This window comes from Ictalurus punctatus, chromosome 25 (assembly GCF_001660625.3).
Source record: "Ictalurus punctatus breed USDA103 chromosome 25, Coco_2.0, whole genome shotgun sequence".
Classification (NCBI taxonomy): Eukaryota; Metazoa; Chordata; class Actinopteri; order Siluriformes; family Ictaluridae; genus Ictalurus; species Ictalurus punctatus.
Genome location: NC_030440.2, coordinates 12,963,289 through 12,986,541, shown reverse-complemented (window position 1 = coordinate 12,986,541; position 23,253 = coordinate 12,963,289). Strand labels below are relative to the sequence as shown.

The following is a 23,253-nucleotide window of genomic DNA, read 5'->3' as shown; positions in this document are numbered from 1 at the left end:
TCTCTTGTGACTTAAAACAAGATATCAAAAGTTGTTTTCCTGAGGTGATTCAGCAGCATCCTTCTAGCATTACATCGTCATGACCAGCAGCACACTGGTACGCCTACATATCAGCGCTATGGCGATTCTGCAGGAATTGCATCCGTTTCCTAAAGATTTTGTTGAAGGTGGAAAATGTCTTCTCAAACATCATGCGGTAACCACGGAGATGCCCCGGCCCCAAAAGCTGGCTTTAGGGTGAAACTGATCACCCATTTACGATCACTACAATGTAGTGTCCATGAAAGTAGAGTTTCAGATTTCTCAGTTGCCCTCACAAGTGACCGACACCAACATGGAAAATGTCACTGACAGACATGCAGCTATTTCCTCATGTCTCAGTCCCTGATTAAAGTAAAAGCCGATGTCCTCATCCATGATGTACAGCATGTATGCCTGATCATGTATTTTGACATCTTGAGGAAAACTTTTGTCATCAGAAGTACAATATAAAGATAACAGCACAGAAAAATAACACCACCACATGGCATTTTTTTTTTTAACTTCTGTACGTGGAACCATTTTAGAAAGATTAGCGAGTTTAACTGCATCTTCTTACGTTCATGTTATTTATTCTGTTTCGACTGATCGTTCGTCTGTAGTAACTGAAATCATTCTGGATGGCAGGTATTCGCATCTGAAGAAACAACAAAAAATAACTGATCAGTTAAAAACAAAAACAAACAAACAACAACAGAAAAACACCACCACCACCACCACCACCACACTGATGCAATCCTTCCTGCTAGACTTGAACTGTCAACAGGTTGGCTGGAGTTTTAGGAAGAAATAGAAATAAAACCTTGAGCTCATCGAAGCGGAGGGTGAAATGCAGGATCTCAGCGAACTGCTTGGCGAGGGCCTGCTCCTTCTCGAGATGCTGAGTGGGAGTGTAAGGCGGACAGGTCAGAGACTCCAAAAGGCTCTGCAGGGCTTTCTCTGCGCCAATGGAAGGAGAAAATACATGAAACATGTGCTTTATTTTAAAACTCAGTAGGATGTGGGATGAAGAGTGAGAGTGTTACCCAGCTTCAGTGAGAAGCCATAAAACTTTTTGAGTCGGATGACGAGGGGACACACGGAGGTCCAAGCCCGTTCTTGCAGCAATAAATCATTGGGATTCTGTATAGCCTGAAAAACAAACCAAAAGGATTCAATTTAAGAATGCTGACGTTTGTTACGAGTACATGTGTGCGACCTACATCTCGTATCTCCTGTCCTGCTCCCTTGTACGCCTGCAGGCCTGACAGGATGCTCTCAGATTCCTGGAGTACGGCATTCACCTGGTTCCACACGTCACGCTCACACTCTGTGGGCTGTGCATCTGACACACACACACACACACACACACACACACACACACACACACACACACACAGAACTAAATTAGCAGTACATAACAAATAACATTTTCCCCATGCCTATACATTGAAAATAACGCACAATATTAAGCCAATACAACTACAGTAGAACATATTCAAAATCTCACAACTTCTGAAATTCTATCTGTGTCTGAACACAATTATTTCCATTTATATGTTGGGAAATTTAAAGAACATGGTGAAAGCAGGAAAATATCTTCCACATGTGTGCAGGACACGGGTTAGTGTTAATACAGACAAATTAACAGGTTAGGTTCTTTTCAGAAAAGATGCAACAGCATGCGAGTGAAGGGGAAAACGAAGATGAAGCAGCGTCTAAGAGATACTGTAGGAGTGTAACGCATCACGAAACATGCATTACAGCCACTAACTGGCAGTTTGGCAGCAAGAGGCTGTAATGTACAAGAACAGTAAACGCCCAAAAGAAATGGAGCAAGGTCGTGTCTTGGGAAATGGACTAAAACATTTGCATTTGCAAAACAACACACCCCCACTATGAAGTCATCTGATTTGCATGTGCAAACGTTCTCTCCAAGAATAAATGCATGCAGCAAAAATTACTCAAATCATCATGATGTACAATAACAAAAGGTGTATTGATGCATGTTTGGCTGTGTTTATCAGATATACAAACAAACAATGAGACGTGCAGAAGTTTAGTAGACAGCAGGAAGGACAGATTGGGCCAGGCAAAAGCTCTGCTCACTTTCAAAGTCAAGGAAAAAGTTTGGCCCCTGATCAAGCTCTGTGCAAGTGAGCACTTTTAAAAGATTCCCCATTTGGTTTCTGGAAGAAGAAAACAGAAGAAAAAGAAAAACAGGAGCGAGAGAGAGAGAGAGAGAGAGAGAGAGAGAGAGAGAGAGAGAGAGAGAGAGAGAGAGAGAGAGAGAGGTGTTGCATGTAATGGACAGCAATAGTTCAATCTTGTTGCCACAGGTCTGAAACACTTGCATAGATTTTATTTATATATTTATTTTTTAAACACAGATCTTCAAAATGAAGCTCAATGGCATTGAAGTGACCAACAGTATTAAGAGCAAGAATTTATCCACACTGTAAAACCAGATAAGTTCATTTAACTCCAAAAATTTGAGGAAACTAATTACCTCAAAAAAGTTAATCAATCAATTTCTTTAAGCCAAATACACTTAAATATAACAAAAATTAATTTTAAATTACAACGTGAGAGATAAATTGTTATATTTAAGTGCATTTGGCTTAAAGAAATTGATTTATCAACTTAAAAATTTTGAGGTGAATTAGTTTCCTCAAAATTTTTGAGTTAAATGAACTATCCGGTTTTACAGTGTACAAGCTCGGACCTCTCTGCTTTTCTGAATGAATGCAGAGACATCCAGGTCTATGCGAGTGTTCAGACATGGTGGTTCAATTTCTTCTGTGGAGTGAAGATCAATTATTACACAGTTCCGCTTCTGAAGCTGCAAGCCTCGTAAACTTACTTTCAAAGTCCAGGAAAAAATGTGGATAGTTCTCTATTTCTCTTGTAAGGACTTTTAGAAGATTACCCATTCCAGCAAACCTAATCAAGATATAAATGGTAAAAAAATTGGTGGTGAAAAAAAGTAAAAAAATAAATAAAATAATAATAATAATAAAAAGTGTATTACACATTTTTGACACATACATAACTTCTACTAATAGTGTTCAGTGGAAGTCATATATTAATGACTTAATGTAAAACATTACATATGCAAGTATTAACTTCACTCTCAAAAAGACATAACTTTGTAGCATAGAACATAAAAAAAAAGAAATCATATTACATATTGCAACTTAATCCCTGACCTCCGATTAGGAAAAACCAAAGAAAATGCCCTGCGACTCAGAATTCCTATGTGAGAACACTGAATGGTCTCCTCAACCCCGAGCTCAGCAAGTGACGTCAAATCAACATGGCTGCTCACAGCATCAGCAGTAAACACAGCAGAACTCCTTACCTTTAAATGTGTTACACTGTATATATAACTATATATTTTAGATCAATCAACATACAGGCATTCACTTGGTAAATCCACGGATCGCTGTTCTGAGGAGGATAACGCACATCACTCATCACAGTTAGATGGCTAGCTTGTTGCTAACCAAAGACAAACACGGAGGCGTCCGATCTGTAGTTTGAAAGCACGGAGAACGAAAATATCATTCTGAGCGCTCACTTCCGATGCAAGTCGAATACAGCAGATCAATAATATCCAATACAATGTGGATGAAACTGACATTCAAAAGACCTTCCATTTCAGAATAAAAGTCCTGTGTCCAGAGAAATTAATGCAAGATGAGTGAGATTCTGAAAATTTTCTTCCTATGAACCTAAATGTTCGCATCTTGGGAATATGTCATATACTACATGAACAAAAGTATGTGGACACCTGACCATCACGCCCATATGTGGCTCTTTCCAAAACTGTTGCCACAAAGTTGTATATACACACACACACACACACACACACACACACACACACACACACACACGTATAGAATGCCTTTATATGTTGTAGCATTACATTTTACCTTCACTGGAACTAAGAGGCCCAAACCTGTTCTAGCATGACAATGCCACTGTGCACAAAGCAAAGGTTAGACTGGAAGAGCTCGAGTGTCCTGCACAGAGCTCTGACCCCAACCCCACTAAACACCTTTGGGATTAACTGGAACACCAACTGCACCCCAGGCCTCCTCGCCCAACATCACTATATATGATCTTCCTAATGCTCTTGTAGCTGAATGATCGCAAATCCCTACAGCCAAACTCCAAAATCTACTGAAAAGCCTTCACAGAAGAGTGGAGATTATTATTAACAGTAAAGGAGGGAATAAATCTGGAATGAGATGTTCAACAAGTACATTGTGATGTGATGTGATCAGGTGTCTACATACTTTTTGCCATATAGTGAATATTCATTAGGCTTTACATTACTTTTATTGTAACCTGTTTAATTTAAAGCCTATGGAATGATGCTCTTTTGTTTGACTTGTTTTTACTTTCTAATGTCCTCCCAGTAAAAACAAAAAGACAAAACTATTTTTGACTTGCTTCCATAACGGGTATTTAATGCAGTGGTGGCTCAAAGACCGGAAGGTAGCCAAGCTACCACATCTGGAGCCTTGAGCAAGGCCCTTAACCCTCTAAAGACACACACACACACACACACACACACGGATAAATACAACCTGTAGCAGTGGTTAAAAGCTTCTTTTTTTTTTTTTTTAAAGGGGGTTCCCAAATTACACAATGGTAAAGCCATCCCATGTTTGAATCCCCACAATGCCACATCTATCCGTGGCAGAAAACCTAGAAAGGACAGCTTGGTATTGAGGACATTCCTTTCTCCCTTGTCAAACAGTGACTCTAGCCAATCACAGGCATTCTTTGAGAGTTCACGCATACATGCTAGGAGGTTCATGTTGAATACAATGGCACGCAATAAAAAAAAAATTTTTAAAAAAAAGGGGGAATGGCTTCTCAAGTGTATCGAGAGTGTTAACCCTCAGCGTCCCAGGGCTGGCTGCTGAGAATTAGTGAACAGATGAGAGTTGCAAATAACTAAATTAGGAGGGGAAATGAACAAAATGCTTGACTGTCCAAGTACATACAGCTGGTGTATTAAAAAAAGTGCAGTAGTCTTGTGTGTGTGTGTGTGTGTGTGTGTGTGTGTGTGTGTGTGTGTGTGTGTGTGTGTGTGTGTGTATTGAAACTGAACTGTTGAGCTGAATACCTGAACTCAGGTTGCAAAATTTAAAATGTGCATAAATTTACCCGAGTACCTAGTCAGAATAAAGCTTCTATTTAGTTGTTTTCACACTGAATACATCATAGTGCCAAAATAAATGCGCCACCAGTCCCAAAGAAAAGCTTAAGGTGATTTAAACCACCTCAACTACAGTAAGAGGTGTTGAGATGTAGAACCGGTTTTGACTTGAGGAAATGACTGCGGTCAGAGTTTAGCACGTTAAAGGCATCTGTAAGTTCCTGTAACTGACTGGAATAAATAGCAGACACAAAACAGTAATAAAAAACAGCATCAACAATGTCTGAGCAATCAGCAGGGGGCACAAAATGGTTTGGCAATATATACTCCAAAGTATTTGGTAAATGGTCTGCACTTGTATAACGCTTTTATCCAAAGCGCTTTACTCTGTGTCTCATTCACCCATTCACACACACCAATGGTAGCAGAGATGCCATGTAAGGCGCTAACTTGTCATCGGGAGCAACTTGGTTCAGTGTCTTACCCAAGGACACTTCGGGGTGTGGAGTCATGTGGGCCGGGAATCAAACCACCAACCCTACGATTAGTGGACAACCCGCTCTACCACCTGAGCCACAGCTGAACAAGATTTATTCCCTCCTTTAAATATATACACTAACCTCCACTCTTCTGTGAAGGATTTCCACTAGATTTTGGAGCGTGGCTGTGGGGATGCGTGTTCATTCAGCATCTGGACTTTGTGCACAGGGACATTGATTGTCATGGTGGTCCGCATATATTGTCGGCCATATGGTGTATTTCAGATGTGCAATCAACTAAAGCTGCGTTCACCTTCACACCAAATCAACAACAAAATCTTAATCTACGCTGCTACACGATGGTGTTTTATTCCATTTTCAGCATGATGGATGTGAGATTTGCACTCAATTTGCCCAACAAAATGTCTCAGCAGAAAGAATGAGGCAAATTGATGTCGTCATTTCATTTCTTGAGAACAATACAGGTAAATCATAAAAACTCGTGTGTTTATTTACACATTTCAAATACACAGTAAACATCTCAGGGTTAGGGATGTGACGTCAAATGAACAAACATTACATGTTTTCTACGGTGCAGAAAGTGTCGTGAATAACACGAAGAGAAATTTGCATGGAATTGCCCAGAAATAAATTTTAGGGCAACATTACATGCATGTATGGGGAAAAAAACTTTTATTAAAAATAAATAAATAAATAAATAAATAATATTTTTAAAAATACCTAATTAAAAAAAAAAAAAAAAAAGGATGAATATTTCATCAGTTCATCTTGAGAAACAAGAAAAATACTCTACGTGCAGACGCCTGACTATCACACCCATATGTAGTTCTTGCCCAAACTAACCTTTTGCAAGACAGTGTATCTATACAATTTGCTTACAGACTCCGACATTAGACAGACTGACAGAAGCTGAACAGCTTTTCTTTTTCAGCACGGTGAATAAGCAGATAAAAGCATGATTAAAAAAAAAAAAGAAGATGATAAAATGTGAAGAACTCTAAGCTAAAAACAGCGGGAAAAAGTAGAATGAATTTACAGTTTTGCAGAAGAGGATGTGAAGACAACATCAGCACTGTTGTATGTGGTTAACCATTTTACAAAGGATGCTGCAAAAAAGAAAAAAAAAAAAAAAAAAAAAAAAAAAAGACTTCCTGTCGCACCTTACTCCAGCTGCCTGAAGAACTCTTCTCAAACTGTTAATTCAGAAAACACAAACCCGAGCTGTACGTTAACATGGCAAAAGCACAAGACGGCTGAATGCGTTTTAGTAATTGGAAACGTGTGCTGTAGTAAACACATTCACCAACACACAGAAATGCACCCTGATCAGGGTTGTGGTGGATCTGGAGCCTGAGGCAGGAATATAACCTGGATGGTACGCTAGTTCATCGCAGGGCACACAGTCACACACTTATTCACACCTAGAGGACGCTCATCTTAGCCAATCCACCTAGTAGAGGTTTTTGGAAAGTGGGAGCAAACCCGAGAACCTAGAAGTACATAGGGAGAACACAAGAAACTCCACACAGACAGTAACCTGAGCTCTGGATCAAATCAGGAATGATGGGGCTATGAGACGATAACACTGCATCACCATGCCACCAAAAATCCATCAAAATAAATAAAAACATGCCATGAATTATTTACACAAATAACTTGTGGAAAATATTAGCTGCAGTCTCCAACTGTACACCAACAAGGTAGGTGTGACTAGTAAGAATTCACAGTGGTTGAAACTCCATGGAAGTGTGGGGAGGCAAAAACTACTGCTAACCCAGAAGAACATTAAGTCTTCTACCAGAAAATCCTAAAGGAGAATGTTCAGTCAGTAAGTTGAAACTGAAGCACAACTGGATTATGCAGCAAGACAAAGATCCAGAGCACAGGAGTAAGTCCTAGTACTAGAAGTAAGTGGAAGTCTGATCTCCAGTTATCAGAAACGTTTGGTTGCAGTTATTGCTGCTAAAGGTGGCACAACCAGATTTTAAGTTTGAGGGGGCAATTAGTTTTTCACATGGGTGATAACGTTTTTCACTAAACAAATAAAAAAAGTATTGCATGTGTACTCGGGTTGCCTTTGCTTTATGTTGAATTTTGTTTGAAGATCTAAAACTATTTAGTATGAGATAAACAAAAACAGAAGAAATCAGGATGGGGCAAATACTTTTTCACAGCACTGTAGATAAATCCTCCTAAACTTCTCTCAGCTGAGTGGTAATAGCACACTTGTTACAGTTATTAGGAGGGGTTTTTTGGTCATTGTTTCTCTAAAAAGGAAAAGTGATTTGGTTCATGGAAGCTCATTAAAAGTTCAGTTTGTTCATTAAGCTTAAAAGTTCTACGTGAAGACGGTTGGCATCCATTTTAATGTAAAAAACAAAAACAAACAAAAACACGGGTATAAAAATCAGGTATAAAAACAGACTTATCAAATGTAAACACATACATCATTGCTACTGCAGGAGTCACAATCACAGGACCTATACATGAGAGAGTTTCAGCCAAATATCCACTACGGTGTACGTAATGACTGATGGGTAGGAGGGAGCTCAAAAAAAATAAATAAAAATGTGCCAATCAGTTAAACCAGCGTGGAGTTGTGAGTGGTTACAGGGTTTTTTTTCTCCATCTATTGTGCATCTATAGTTAAATCATGAGGTGGGGTCCATGATTAAGCCAGCATACCTGAATGGTTTCACTACACCGAGCACGGTTATTCATCTTTGCTGAGCAAATGGTTTAGGTGAGCGTTCTGTGCCAAACTGTCTAGATGGAAATGCTATTGGGTTAAATGCATTCTACAAAAGAACCTCAAACATAACAGAACAGAACAGAACAGGACTAGGCCAGCATACTGGAGCTTTCACTTGCCTGGAGGGCTAGCTAACGAATTTATGATTAGCACACCCCTGCTTCAGCTAATAAATAAAGTATATGCACTTTAAATGGTTCTTACAGCAGCAAATATATAACTAGACATCTTTTACAAGTAAGAAACCCATCTTATTATTTGTTAACAAATGCAAACCAAACCAAGAGTATCAGAATACTACATGACTGACATTACAACATCACAATTATTTACAGTATTTAGAGCATCAGCTTACCTTATCTGGAGGAAATTTTTGTGGTTCCTTTTAGATCATCCACTTATTCTTGATTTCTGAAACACAAGTTTGGAAAAAGATTTGCTTAGCTAGAGCCGTGCAGCATATCAAAAGCTTTCGTAGTGCTCCATATGCAAAAAAATAAATAAAAATAAAAGTCACAGTAGTCATCATGATTTTAAGAATTCTTTAAAATATCCTTTAACGAATATTAAGCTTCTCCAGTGTTTTTTCATAGAAAAACAAATCCAAGTGACGACAGCAACCCAAACCCATTTCTAGAAGGGAAATAAACATGCATTAGAATAATCCATCAAAGAAAGTGACCACTGGGACAAAACTGTCTGCTCCACATGGGCATGAAGTACCCAAGAGCGCTCCACCACCAGGCTAATGGATAAAAGGTGACTCTATAATATCTGCTTTTCATAGCTTCTTCCATCGTCTCATTTCTCAATCATTTATTAAGTTTCGTTAGCAGACTGCACAATTGAAACTTTTGAAATTGCCTGAACAGGTACATGAGGGTAATGATAATGATAGAGTCTTTATTGATTACGTATACATATGCACAATGAAATTCTTTTCTTCGCATTCCCAGCATGTCAGGACGCTGGGGTCAGGGCGCAGGGTCAGCCATGATACAGCACCCATGGAGCAGAGAGGGTTAAGGGCCTTGCTCAAGGGCCCAAGAGTGGTAGCCTGGCAGTTCTGGGGTTTGAACCCCCGACCTTCCGATCAGTAACCCAGAGTTAACCGCAAAGTCACCACTGCTGGGTACATGAAGTTGGGACATATCTGCCTGAAAACAAATGCAACAGAAGGCTGATGTAATAAAATGTGCAACCCGCTTCCTCCAGCGGAAATGATGCATATAATCCAATCACAAGTTCTCGCTGGAGACGCGTTCAGGCTGCCAGGCGCAAACGTCTGCGTCAGCTGTCCACCTGTGATCGGATCTCTCGAGATGGATCTTATTACCGGGTGTGAACAGGACCTCAAATGTATGAAGCGTCCCAACAACTAATAATTTAAACAGTATTTAGGTTTAGAAATAGGCTAAAAACTGTGCATTTTATATATATATATATATATATATATATATATATATATATATATATATATATATATATATATATATATATATATATATATATATATATATACATACACATACACACACACACACACACACTGACCCACACATTATTATAAACATGGCTTGCCCCTGTGACAAACAAAGTAGGAGAATTTTTACCAATCGCAGAGCACGACTTGCTAAATTGAGCTGATATTCAGTAAAACAGATGCTGTGCATTCATTACCTCAGATTTCATAATTAAAGACTACATAATTAAACTACAATCAGTGCGAAACCACAAGCTTGATTAAAATACATACTTTTTCAACAAATCTATAATATAACCCTCAATGTTCAGGTCTTATTTGACTTATTTTACTAACTTGTCTTGTTGGTGCTACCCCCAAGCCCCATGAGGTCAATGTAGCAGGATTTTGGTGGTGGAACCAAACCAAAAATTGTGGAACTAAAGAAAAGTCTCCCATCCTACACACTCCAGAGGAAATCTACAGCCAGATAATCGTTGAACAACAGGGTTACACAGGGTCTTCGTGAGAGTTTAGTGAAACCGGAGATCGATGCTGTTTGAGTTAAGCAGCTGGTGATTCTGCGGTTCTCTGGTTCTATATGGTATTTCCCCTCCATGTCAAACCAGAGTACTAAAATTCCTAGAAAATGTTCACAGCTCGCAAAGGGAATTTTCCATTCATCTCAGCAACACAAGTTCCTCAAAACTGTAGACTTTGGGTCGGCGAGATTTGTGAAGCGATGAAGCGAGGACCTTCAGCGTCTGCAGCTGCCAGATCCTATACGCCAAACTTGCAGTGCTGAACCTGGATTATTCCTGACAAGCGGAACACTGCAACATGTGCTGTAATATGAGGATGCCATCGTCCGGAAGGAAATGGCAGACAGGCGCACAAAAACATTTGAAATGTCCTATAAGAAAGACTGCAATTGTTGCAGCTGATCGACGTTTTCTTCACACCTGACGGAACTAACACTCAACATCTGTGTTCCAACAGAACCGAGCCATGCTTGTGGCTTCATTGCTAGTCACTGATTTCCTAAACACTCTAAATGATGTGCACATCTACACCAAAGACAGTCGACGGTCACCATGGAAAGCAGGTCATTACACTTAAAGAATCAACTAGAATAATGATATAGTTACGTGTAATACAAACAGTTCTCTTCAAAGGGCGTTTCCAAATGTCTTTCCACAATAAAAAAAAGAAAGAAAAAAAAACTACAAATCCTTCAGCAGTATTCTCCACTTCTTCAGAAAAGGATTTATGTGCTCAGGTCCAGACCTGTGGTTGTAACTTAGCCTGTGACGCAGAGGTACTCACTTCCTGACTTTAACCCCTTCATGCATAGTGCACAATTTCATTTCATTGTGATTTTGTTTTTAAGAAAAATATCAGATGTAAATCAGCTTCATACCACCTTTTCTCTTTCGTGTTGCTCTCTAGACTCATTCCATCATGTCTGTTAGATCTTTACAAAACTTCCTACATACAATCTCAAATTAGTTATCGTTCCAGACTCTTTTTAAAGCTATTGTTTTTTTATTGATAGACGTCCAAAATCACTGGACTGCTGACTCACATAACAGACCTAAAATACATCAATATCAAAAACATTGCGATATTATGATCCACAAAATATCACAAATTGAGTGCAATAAAATAAATAAATAAAAACTGTATCGCATGTTTACTCAGGATGCCTTTGTTTCATGTTGTATTTCGTAAAGGTCTAAAGCTACTTAGTACGAGATGTACACAAAAACCCGAAGAAAATCAGGATACTTTTCTCACAGCAGTGTACCTCAAGCCATCAGATTCATCCGTGCAGAGGAGCAGTGTCGAAGCACAATCCACATAAAAAAAAATGTAAAAAATTTGAACTCCGGAAGTAACTTGCAGTTTTACGTTAAGAACAGAAACGTGTTGAGCTAGCGTGAGTGAGCAGTAGACGTGGGACTCGGCATTGCAGATGGACAGGCATCCTCAGCGAGTCAGTTCATTGTGAAGAAGCAGATGGTGATCTTTTCCCAAAGACAGACTAACCATGTTAGAGAAGCTGCAGCTCCATGTGTTTGTACACGATGGAGCGGTTTTAATTCTGTTCCGTTCAGGTAGAGGGACAAAGTCCATCACAGCCCGACAAATCCACACTCCATTATAGCTGGCTTAGAAATGATGGAGCCATTATACTGAAGATTCCTGAATATCCACTTTCAGAATCCTTATGCTGGCAGATCTTTGTTTTCATAATCGTGTGATATGATGATCCAAATAATCCAAACATTATGTTACACTGCCACAACGTCCAGCGACGTATATTCTGATTATATTACTTCACCACACCTGCCAACCTTCTCACATTGTGCAATGGTGTGCTGCAATTTAACATCAGAGTACACTAGTACGAGTTATCACTCAGAAACACGCCAAAAGAGCAATCTTTTTCGACCCAATAAAATGGGAGAAATGAGCCAATCAACAACCCAATCTGGAATGATTTTTTCGAGTAGGCGTTTTGACCCCACCATTGGAAGCCCCGTCCCACTCCCTCCATTTCACACACCATTTCACACACTCTTGACTGGACTGGTAAATGGAGAAGGTTTTGAGTTGACTAATGTGAAATAAAATCGAGCGGTGTATGTTCTTGCCTAATGTTAGATAAGTATATATTTAACATCAGTTAACTGCATTTATTAGAAATGCCACTGAAAAGTTTTGGCCAAAAAAAAAAAAAAAAAATCAAAAAGGCAGGAAATTTTGACTTAAAAAAAAAGGCCTAGAACAAAGTGTCAAATCTAACACAAATGTTAACGGTAATAAAAATTTGAAAGTGATTAAATACACTGCCCCCCCCCCTTTCTTGCTCCAGTCAGGGCTCAGAGGAGTTCAGGAGTTCTTCTGAGCAGAAGATCAACAGAGAAAATGTCAGCCATGTTGAGATTAAATGACCGACTTGTAAAAGAATTTCTATTGAAAATGTACGGTTGTGTTTTTATTGTTTCTCCATTCATTACTGCAGATAGGATCACCTAAAATCCACCATCCAGCTGAGTTTTTTGTGATTACAGCTGCTGGCATGCAGCTCTCCACTGCACAGCTGGTAATGTGCTGCATCCGACTTACCTCCAAAGAGGGAATTCAGAGCTCGGAACGGGAAAAAACAGGCACACCTACATATTCATTTTTGCTACGACGCCAGCTAACTTTGATGAGTGCTGCATATTTTCCTCCTCAAAACATTGAACCGTACAGTCAGTGTTATAGATTTAACAAGCGAATGAGTCAGTATATTGAGCTAAAGTAAATACTTGTGTATATACAGTATAACTCATTTACAGGTAAGAAGTGCTGCTGTGTTGACATGCTGTCTTGACGTCACTTCCAGAACTCGTTCCCAATTTCCCAAGTAGGAATTGTTTTGTTTTTTCCTCCTTGGTCAGAGGTCAGAAGTCAGAAGTCACAACCTCTAGTTGGGTGCAGCAATATGATTACGCCTGTGCTACTCTCCTTCAAGCTGAAATGGTGAACAGACTCATTTTTCCAGTCTGTTTTTGGCTCGAGACGTGGAATATTGAAAAATATTGAATTTAAAAAAAAAGTTCAACGTGAGGTAACAGCATGAAAATTCAATACAAGGTAAAATTCCAAAATCCCAAGAGTAAACAACAGTGACTGAAATGAAATCACAAGGCCTGGGCTATGGAAATGAGATTGTGCTCAGAATGATCAGTAGAGAACTCATAGGCAAGAGAACTACACAGCAAGCTCCTAATTTTTAAAAGTACTGGAACAACACTATTAATTGAGCTCATGCTCTATTTATTTATTTTAAAAGACCACAGGAAGGCATTAGACGCAATATCAGCATGTTAACTAACCCTAACCCCATGGCATGTGTCTCAAATAGAAAAGTTTAAAGCATTTCAGGGATCTGAATGGTCTACATGTTGCCAGAAAGTAACTACTTAACCCCAGAGAGCATTGTGGTCTTGCAATGCAAGCTTGTGGGACTGTGGCATGTTAAAGGTGTATAAACTACTCGGACATCCATGAACCATTCCTACAAAACGTTCCTCATGGGAACATGACGTCAAATTTAAACAGCAACTGTTCATCAGATTCTGCGTCACCACTCAGGGAAGTGTGAAACCACCTCAGGCTGAAACAGTTCTTATGATTAAACCCGATAAGAAAAAAAATAGCTGACATAAACGTACCATTTCTAGAGAGTTTGACAAAAAATCTTGCAGATTAACAACTAAATGCAATCTTTTAACCCTGAAAGCTCAAGACCAATGTTCTTACACCGAATGGTTCAAAAAATAAACCATAAATTAATAAATACAACTAAAATAAAATAAAATAAAATAAAATAAAATAAAATAAAATAAACAATTAACTAAAACGTACATATTACAACCTGTTTTTCTGGGGAGAAAAATATACAACTAAATGCAGAGCAGATTCATAATTTGACTTGTCTGAAATAAACCAACAATCCTTAGATTCTTATCCATTATCCATTTTTGACTTTGACATGCTACTAGCCTTACTCTCTGCCGTCTTCGTCAGCTGCTTTGAGACAGCTTTTGGATTGGATTCTGTCTCCGGTGTTCAGGAAAGTGTTCTGCGGTTTCTCAGTAACGTGACAACATGCACTGTGTTAAAAAGAATGAAAGGAGAATAAAACATAAGCGAAAGGCCTGCGAGATCACGTGCTCTAACCATCGCTGAGTGATGAGTGTTGCCTGTCGGTGGGTGTGGCCAGATATACACAACACGTGTACACGTTACATCAGGAAACAAATACAAGAAGTTGGTTACAAATTCGCTGCAAGTGCTAGTAACTTAGTAGCCTTAATAAAACTACACGTACTCATGTGCTCTGTGGTGAACTGCAGAGGAAAAACTTGCATAAAGAAGTGTCCTGATAAACACGTTGCGTTTCCTTAATTTACTCTCCCATTCGTGTTCTGTGAATGAAGACATTCACAGCTTTATCTGATGAGTAGCTCAGACAAGAGACGTTTTATGTTGCACAGACAACACAGGCTATTAAGGTTTGTATAGAATACAAAACCGGTGAAAAGGAAACACCAATAAGATACAACGCAATGTGTGTCAATCTTAAAGCCACAGACTCCACATTTCCCCACAGACATTTCAAATCAACCAACTTGATAGCCAGCATAATCGTTGAAATCTACAACCCCAATTCCGAAAAAGTTGGGACAGTATGGAAAATGCAAAAAAGAAAACTAACAAAAAGAGTCACCTGAAAATTCAGTTCACACTCTGCTGTATTGAAAACACATTATTTACACGTTATTTGATGTTTGACTTTGTGCATTTAATTTATTTTGAAAACATACACTCATTTCAAATCTGATGACTGCAACACAGTCCAAAAAAGTTGGGACCGTCGACTGTAACACCATGTAACATCAACTTTTCCTTTAACAGCACTAATTATATATATATATATATATATATATATATATATATATATATATATATATATATATATATATATATATATATATATATATATATATATATATATATATATAGTATTTTTATATTATATATACACACATACACATACACACACACACACACACACACACACACACACACACATACATACATACATACATACATACATACATACATACATACATACACACACACTATTTTAATGGATGTACAAACAAAACACTTAAATAATAAATAATTAATAAAATGTCCCTTACATTGCACCTTGTGGTTTCGGTTCCTCACTGCCTTTAGACATTGTTTTACTTGTGTTTACTTTAATCATACCATTTTAACTAGACATTACAGATTTTACTTGCGCTACACTGTGCATCACTGCGTCTACACTGCGAGTGACGAGCAATGTGGCCTCATTACTAATAGTATAACAGTTATAATAAACATACGTTACACTGCAATCGTGCAAATACAGCACATAATGACAACAAACTGGAATTTAACTAAATCTTTTAAGCACCTCGCACCAGTTTCCCCAACCCTTGTGGAGCATTTTAGATACAAATATAAGTTTGTGCTCGTGCATCACTGTCGTGTGTCCGTGCTACACAAGCCACGCTTTGTAAAATTTACAGGTTATGCGGCATGGAATATAAAATGATCCCCTGCCTTAAGGTCCTTTCACACGGAGCGCGATTAAGCGACGTGAATGTTTAACACGATGATGCTCTTGAATTGAAACAATAAATCCCTATGGAGCTGTTCACACCGGAAGCGATCATTCGCAGCGCGACGAAGCGACACTTTTTTCCCCCCTGTAGCGTGGCGATAAAAAGGGCCGTCCAATTAGATTTGAGCTTTAGATCATGTGCCCGGAGCCACTGCTGTTGCACAAAAGGGCGAGAAAGGAGGCACTAAAGCACAGAAAGCTGTTTTGAAAACTAGTCTAAACACTGATGAAGAGTATTCTGGAATAGAGAAGAGCAGGGATATTGAGTTCGTTATCATTTGCCAAGTTTCCATCCACTTTTTGCACATTTCTGTTATCGACAAAGTCAAAGTGCGTGTATAATAATAATAATAAAAATTTAACTGTGATATTGGCTGCCTCCCGCCTGTTTCCATCCAACTGGCCTTTTACAGTTAAAATGGTGCATCAGTTACTCATGCATTAAAAAAATTGCTGTTTGCTCAGCGGGCGTACAGTTGGATTTTTGTAGCAGAAAACAATCCTCAGTATGTCATTTGTTATTTATGTTTCAACAAGAATATAAAGATGTCAGTAATAAATATAATGGGATAATAAGTTTGCATTATATTTCACATTATTTCATTCATACTAAAACAGCTTGATGGTGCTGTTCATAAAAAAAAAAAAAAACACAAACTTTCTGCCTCCCTTTCTTGGTAGAATACACATACAATAAGAAAAGAACTAGTCACAGAAACTTGCAGGCGTGAAAAGCATTCTTGGTCAGCGCCACCTATGGTGCAGGTGTGAATTAGCTGAAGGCGAGCAATCGTTTTGCATTCAGTGTGAAAGCAAAATACATAACATACATTACATTACATTACATTCATACATACATACATACATACATACATACATATCGCTAGAACTAATTACCATATCATACTGCAACAGTCACACAGGCCCAAAATCTGAACTAAACTGAAATATCGCCACCCTGTCACAGTGATTCTCACTCAAATAAACTAGATGGAAATGGCCATTTCAAAAGTCCCACCAAACTAAAAATGGATGACATGAGAGCTACATAATGTAAAACAAACAACAAAAAAAAGCCTATTCTACATCAGACACCAAAAGCTCAGACTTCTGCCTTCTACACTGCAAACAAGAGGCACACAATGACTTCTCGCAGAAGGAGAGACCCAAGAACACTTCTGGGAATGTCTTCAAGCACACTCAAGAATTTAAAACATCTCATCCCCCCCCTACCCCACACACACGGAGCATATGATGTTTTGGCAGAGACTTCCTTTTGTTAGGTTTTCTACGAAACGAACGATGAATTTTCTTCAGCAAGTGTAACAGGACTAAGGACTAACCGCTGCTGAGCACCGGTGCGGTGTTGGGTCCAGTAGAAACGGAAGAAATCAGCAACACTGATCTTCTTACTCGTGTGTATGTTGACGAATTGACAATCACTTGTAAATTGCCAAGTATGTTCATGGGACTTCGATTTAGCCATGCCCACAAAACTCCATAAGACAGAGTTAAAAAGGACTACGTGACAACTAAGTGGTGCCAATGAAAAAGTGTCTCTTACGCATGCTAGGTGAGAAATTGTTCACTAATGCATCACAGTCATTGTGGTGCATCAGCAAACACCTCGTCCTTATCAAATGGCTAGTCTTACTTAAGTGGTGGCTCAGATATGGAGAAAGCAAACTTAACAAATGGAATTAGTTTCATTTGGAACAAATTACATTACAGCATTTTGGCAGACTCCTTTATTCTCCTTTATACAACTGAGCAGTTGAGGGGAAAGGGCCTCGCTCAAGGGCCCCAACAGTGGCTGCGCTGGGGTTTGAACTCACAACCGTCCGATCAGAAATCCAACATCTTAACTGCTGAGCTATCACTTCCCACGGACGTAAAATTCCAGACTTGACTTTTTTCTTTTGTTAGGACTGATTTGATTATATTTGTGTGTGAAGTACACTTTAAAGCAGAGTAGTTTTGAAATAAAACAATATCGGATAGGTATCAGGATCATCTCAAGGGATTGGCATCTTACCATCTGTAGTTTATATATGCATTTCATAAATTAAAAATCAATAGACAAGCTTTTTTTGTGTCAGAAAAATGGGAACACTGGACAGAAAAGAAAAAAGAAAACTATATGAAAAGAAAAGTGACAGGAGTGAGTTCAGAGCAGCTGGCTCAGTTTTGCCCTTATACGGTCACTGGAGGTGGGGGCAAACAAGGGGCAACAAGTCCAAAACCACAAAGGCCGTCTTGCCTCTTGTGCCATATCACAGTCCTGGAAACAGCACTGAAGTGGATCAGACTCACACATACTGAACAGCCGGCTCAGAAACACAGACATTCATACACAAATTCAACAAGCTCTAAATGAAACAAAATGGCAGAGTTCTCATTAATCTAAGGAGGAACTCATATTTTAATTAAGTATTGTTGTTGTGTTTTTTTTAATAAGGTGTGGAACTGAAGGAGTTGGACATCAACAAGGCATCAGGGTGTAACTGTGACCGGGTGGGGTTGGTATTCAGAAGGGTCTCCACAGCCGGTCGTAAAAACGTGTAGGAGTCAGGGGCACACAATTCCTCCTATGAATCGCCGTTGGTCTGAATGCTACTTCTGTATTGTGAACTCGACGCATCTCAAAAGCAGCGGCACACAAAAAGCGCCGTGTCTCAGGGTCGAGGAGAAGACAGAGGGTCTTCACTGATCAGCAAGCCCCATCTGAGACATCACTGTTAGGCCTGCCACAATATCAGCTTCTAACTGACTGCCACCTCTGTTCCTCTCCATTAAATAAATAAAGAAAGAAAGAAAGAAAGAAAGAAAGAAAATCTCCTCGTGAGATCGGTGGCCTTACATCTTACACTTCTTTAGTCTGTCTTACAGCAGTTTTAATGTATTTGTAACAACTACATTTATATTTATTTATTTATTTATTTATTTATTTTTAAAATCAGGATCTAGGTCAAGAACAGTAGCTCCTGCTCTCAGATTTTTTTTTATTACTTCATAACCACTAATACAGAACCTTAATGGCTAATCAATGACATTTTACAATTACCTCAGAGTGACGATTTAACAAGAAGTGGAGGTTGCGCGATGGTGGATTTTACCGATAACTAACCGATCAATCAACCGATGGTTTTTAATATTGATACTGAATGGAAAACTTAACACTCAAAGTAAAATATTGCTGAGCTTTATTACAAAAATAAAACAGTACTGACTGTACCATGAAAATGTACTGTACTTTTTAAAATGGAATAAATATATAAATATGAACTTATAATAAATAAAGTAAATAATAAAAAAAAAAAAGATATGCATTAAAAACTGAACCAAGTATCACTCCAAACAACAAATAAAAATAGATGTCCAAAACAAATCAAAAAACACTTCAAATAACAACGGGAACAAACTATCGGTGTGGATCTTTGCCGAAAACTAGCAGTCGGTCATCAATAAAAGATTTGGGCCAAAACGTGTCATGTGACCATCACAACATGCCATGTGACATCATCACAATGGCCATTCAGCCAAAGCCCTCTTCGATGCACGTGTGTCGAACATGAGTACAGCAGAAAGGTCTCATTTACCAACAAGCATCAATGCAAAAGACCGTGCAAAACATTTAATGCAATTGCAATTCAAGTAGTTTTCCTAAAAAAAAACCAAATAATTGCACCACAAATTTTTTAAAAAGCCACAGAAAAAATAATCAAGCATCTTTGGCCACAACATCTAAATATTTATTTATTTATTTTTTTTTGGTCCACAGGAAAATTATCTAGCTGGGCGGAGATGTGGGCGGAGTGAAGTGGTATTGGGGCGTGTCTGTGAAATGACCGACAGGGGACAGTTTCAAACGCAAACAAGCACTCCAGTCCATGATGGACAGGTTTCCTCAGCTACATTTTGTTTTCATTAACAGATGTTTTTAAACTTTCCATAGCTACAATAAATCATGCAAATTATTTATTAAAGATTTAATAACATTAAGGAAATTATGAATTTATTTTTAAATTTCCTTGTCTCCCGGACAGTAAAAAAAAAAAAAAAAAATGCTAATGTTACAGAAACTATAATATTTTTGATCAGGAAAGCCATTCATTTTCAAAAAATAAAATAAAAATACAAACAAAAACACACTAATTGTGTTTACATAATAAAAAATGAATAAATAAAATAATTTTTGATCATTTATTTTTCATTAAAGTCATTAAGGAAACAGTATAACAATAATAACACTTGAGGCCATAACACAACAAAAAATGATTATCTACATATTTTCCAGATTATTATTATTTTTAAATCCATGACCAAGTTCACATATTTAGTACCACACCTCGCCTATTTTTAAACTCTAATTTATACGGATGTCTGTGCGTTCAGGAATTATATTTCTGCTGCAATCCCCAACTGTTACTATGGATATAAAAACCAATCATACATTTCAGTTTTCTAGCAGCTGCTGAAAGATACCCGTCACGGCTGCAGTTTAACAATCACGTGCCAGCTGCCGAGTCAGCTCTGAGTGTATAATCATCACACGTCGCTCCCTGCAGATATCGCCCATCGAGCTAGACACATCACAAACGCACAAAACGTTCATGTTACAACGAACACGTATCACCGAGGCATTTCGCATAAAGTACTTTCAAACAAAACGCATGACCTCAGCATGTAGCCCTCTCTCTGATACACAGGATGTGTATCCGAAAAGTGAAATGAGAACAGGAAGCGCTGAGAATGAGAGAACACATCACATTATTTTCCCCCCTGTGCTGCACTGAACTGTGCAATACTGTAAGACAGATCTCGAGTGTAACCGTCCGTGAGAAATTAGGGAAAAAAACAAAAATTACACCTGGATCACATTTTCCTCCATTCTGAAAATATTGTGTGGTTAAAACTGGTCATATGTGTCATCAAACCCTTCCTAAACACTTTATAATGTTACATAACAGACTCACTGCTGTGTCTGACTTTAAAATCAGTATTTATGTCAATGCTAAATAACTTGTGGCTACTACACAAGAGTTTTTAAATGTGGTTTTCTTTCATTAAAAGGAATGAAACATGATAAAGCATAGGAAAATAAATGACAGGGTGGTTTGATGCAACACCATGCCCTGCAGTCCTCCATCATCACGATTTATCAATGATTACATTTGTTTATTCAAAACAACACGTCATACTTTTTCCTAGGCGTGTCAAGATCATGACACAACACATCACAAAGCAAATGTGAGGATCATGGGAATGTGTGATTCACATCATAGGAAACAGCATTCTATTGTGTTACACGAGCACGGTATAACTGTTATAAGAGCTCTTCAATAACTTCCAAGCCCCAAACCACTGTGATCCGCAGTGCCTGAGAAAGAGTTTGCAGAAGACGGGCATTTTAGCCGACTTTGGAGCTTCATTATGGTTAAAATCATTTTTAAGATATAGTGAACCTGTAGTACATTTTGTTTACAATATTAAACCTCTGTCAGTAGCAATTTTTTATTTATTTAACCTCAAACGGAGAAAAATGCACACTGGTTTGTATCGTTTGCGAAAGACATTTTTATCCTTTTATGGGTACATTTTATGCAATGAAATAAATGCTACTTTAGACTAGAGGTTGTAACTTGCAATTCCCAACATTCAACCAGAAGAAAAAAAAAACAACAACAAAAAAACAAAACAATGAAAACGCCCCTCAACTGGGAATCCCTACTCAGGGCTACTCTTCTACTCTTCTCAGCTTAGAGTTCAGCAAGTGACGCTAAAACAACATAGCTGCTCACAGCATCAGCAGTAAACACAACAGCACTACATTTAAATGCAAGTATTAGCTTTAGATCAATCAACATACAGACATAATTGTGTGTAAAATCTATAACACCGACTGTACAACTTTCCATCGCTTCAGCGGCTTTTCGTTCTCTCTCTGGTAGTTAATAAAACAAAACAAACTAGCACACATCTGCTTTCGGTCTAGTCAGGTAAGACAAGCGTCACCAACATGCTCATTTATAAAGGGATCTGAAACCTTCCTCGAAATCATCTGTATTCATCTGGTCCGGTCGCGATCCATCAAAGAGCCGACATATTTAAGCATAAAACCACAAATCTGATCGTGTCAAACAAACAATTACATCAGCGCTTTAGAGTCTGAGCCTGAGAGAGAAAAAATTAAAATCACTGTGTAGCCAAAACTAACCATGAGCATCCTGTTTTCATTGTTTCAGATACACCGCAGTGAACGGTGGAGCGTGCTAGACGATTTTACATGCTGCTAACTTTCTGCATCATTTTACACACACGCAACCTCTCGTTCTTCCTCAGCGCTTCCATCAGCATCGCTAGAGGCTCCTTTCTTTCCGCTACTCTGACAAGTAGATAAGTGCATCTGCCAAATTAATAAATGTAAATGATGGGCAACTTTTACAGCATGTGTAATATTCAAGAAGATAAGGTTTACAACAATGACACACTTGCTGAGACTAAACTGATCTACAGGAGGAGGACAGCAGCCCACTCTGTGGCTCACTTTACAGGTGTTTTTACAGGACCTCATGTAACCGCAGCTCACGTACCAGCCGGTGGGACTCACCACGCTTCCTGAGAGTCAGAATTGTTTCGTGGGCCCAGACAGTCCGGTGCTTGTGCTTTCGCCGCAGATAAGATGGCTGCAATGGCGAGAAGCTCACGCCGCTTCTCCTTCATCTCGCAGGATATTATGCATATATACACACACACACACACAGGTGAATTTTATATACAAACTCTCTCCCTTCAGAATCTTTCATTTTAATAGCAAGAAAACTGGAATGACGAGAAGCTCACGCCGCTTCTCCTTCATCTCGCAGGATATTATGCATATACACACACACACACACACACACACACACACACACACACACACAGGTGAATTTTATATACAAACTCTCTCCCTTCAGAATCTTTCATTTTAATAGCAAGAAAACTGGAATGACAATGGTGCCAACCACTGATAAACGTTATTATGGCAACCAGTAGTAGAAAGGCCAAATGGTGACTTCATACAGTGAGATCACATGGACAAAACAAAACAAAATAAAAAAAACACCAAGTCATCTA

At 38.6% G+C, this 23,253-nt stretch overlaps 1 protein-coding gene across 3 annotated transcripts in view; it reads right to left on the bottom strand.

The window, feature by feature from the left end:
* Positions 1–23,253, bottom strand: part of fam49a (family with sequence similarity 49 member A) — a 33,364-nt gene that overhangs the window by 5,735 nt on the left and 4,376 nt on the right. Inside the window, exons 2-8 of one of the 3 annotated variants that reach the window (XM_047150785.2) lie at positions 8,799–8,854; positions 2,882–2,961; positions 2,128–2,207; positions 1,242–1,363; positions 1,065–1,170; positions 842–978; positions 599–676 (exon numbers count right to left, since the gene is read on the bottom strand). In XM_047150785.2, the coding sequence (XP_047006741.1) occupies positions 599–676; positions 842–978; positions 1,065–1,170; positions 1,242–1,363; positions 2,128–2,200 (516 nt within the window). In that variant the 5' untranslated portion in view covers positions 2,201–2,207; positions 2,882–2,961; positions 8,799–8,854. 3 annotated transcript variants of the gene reach the window in all.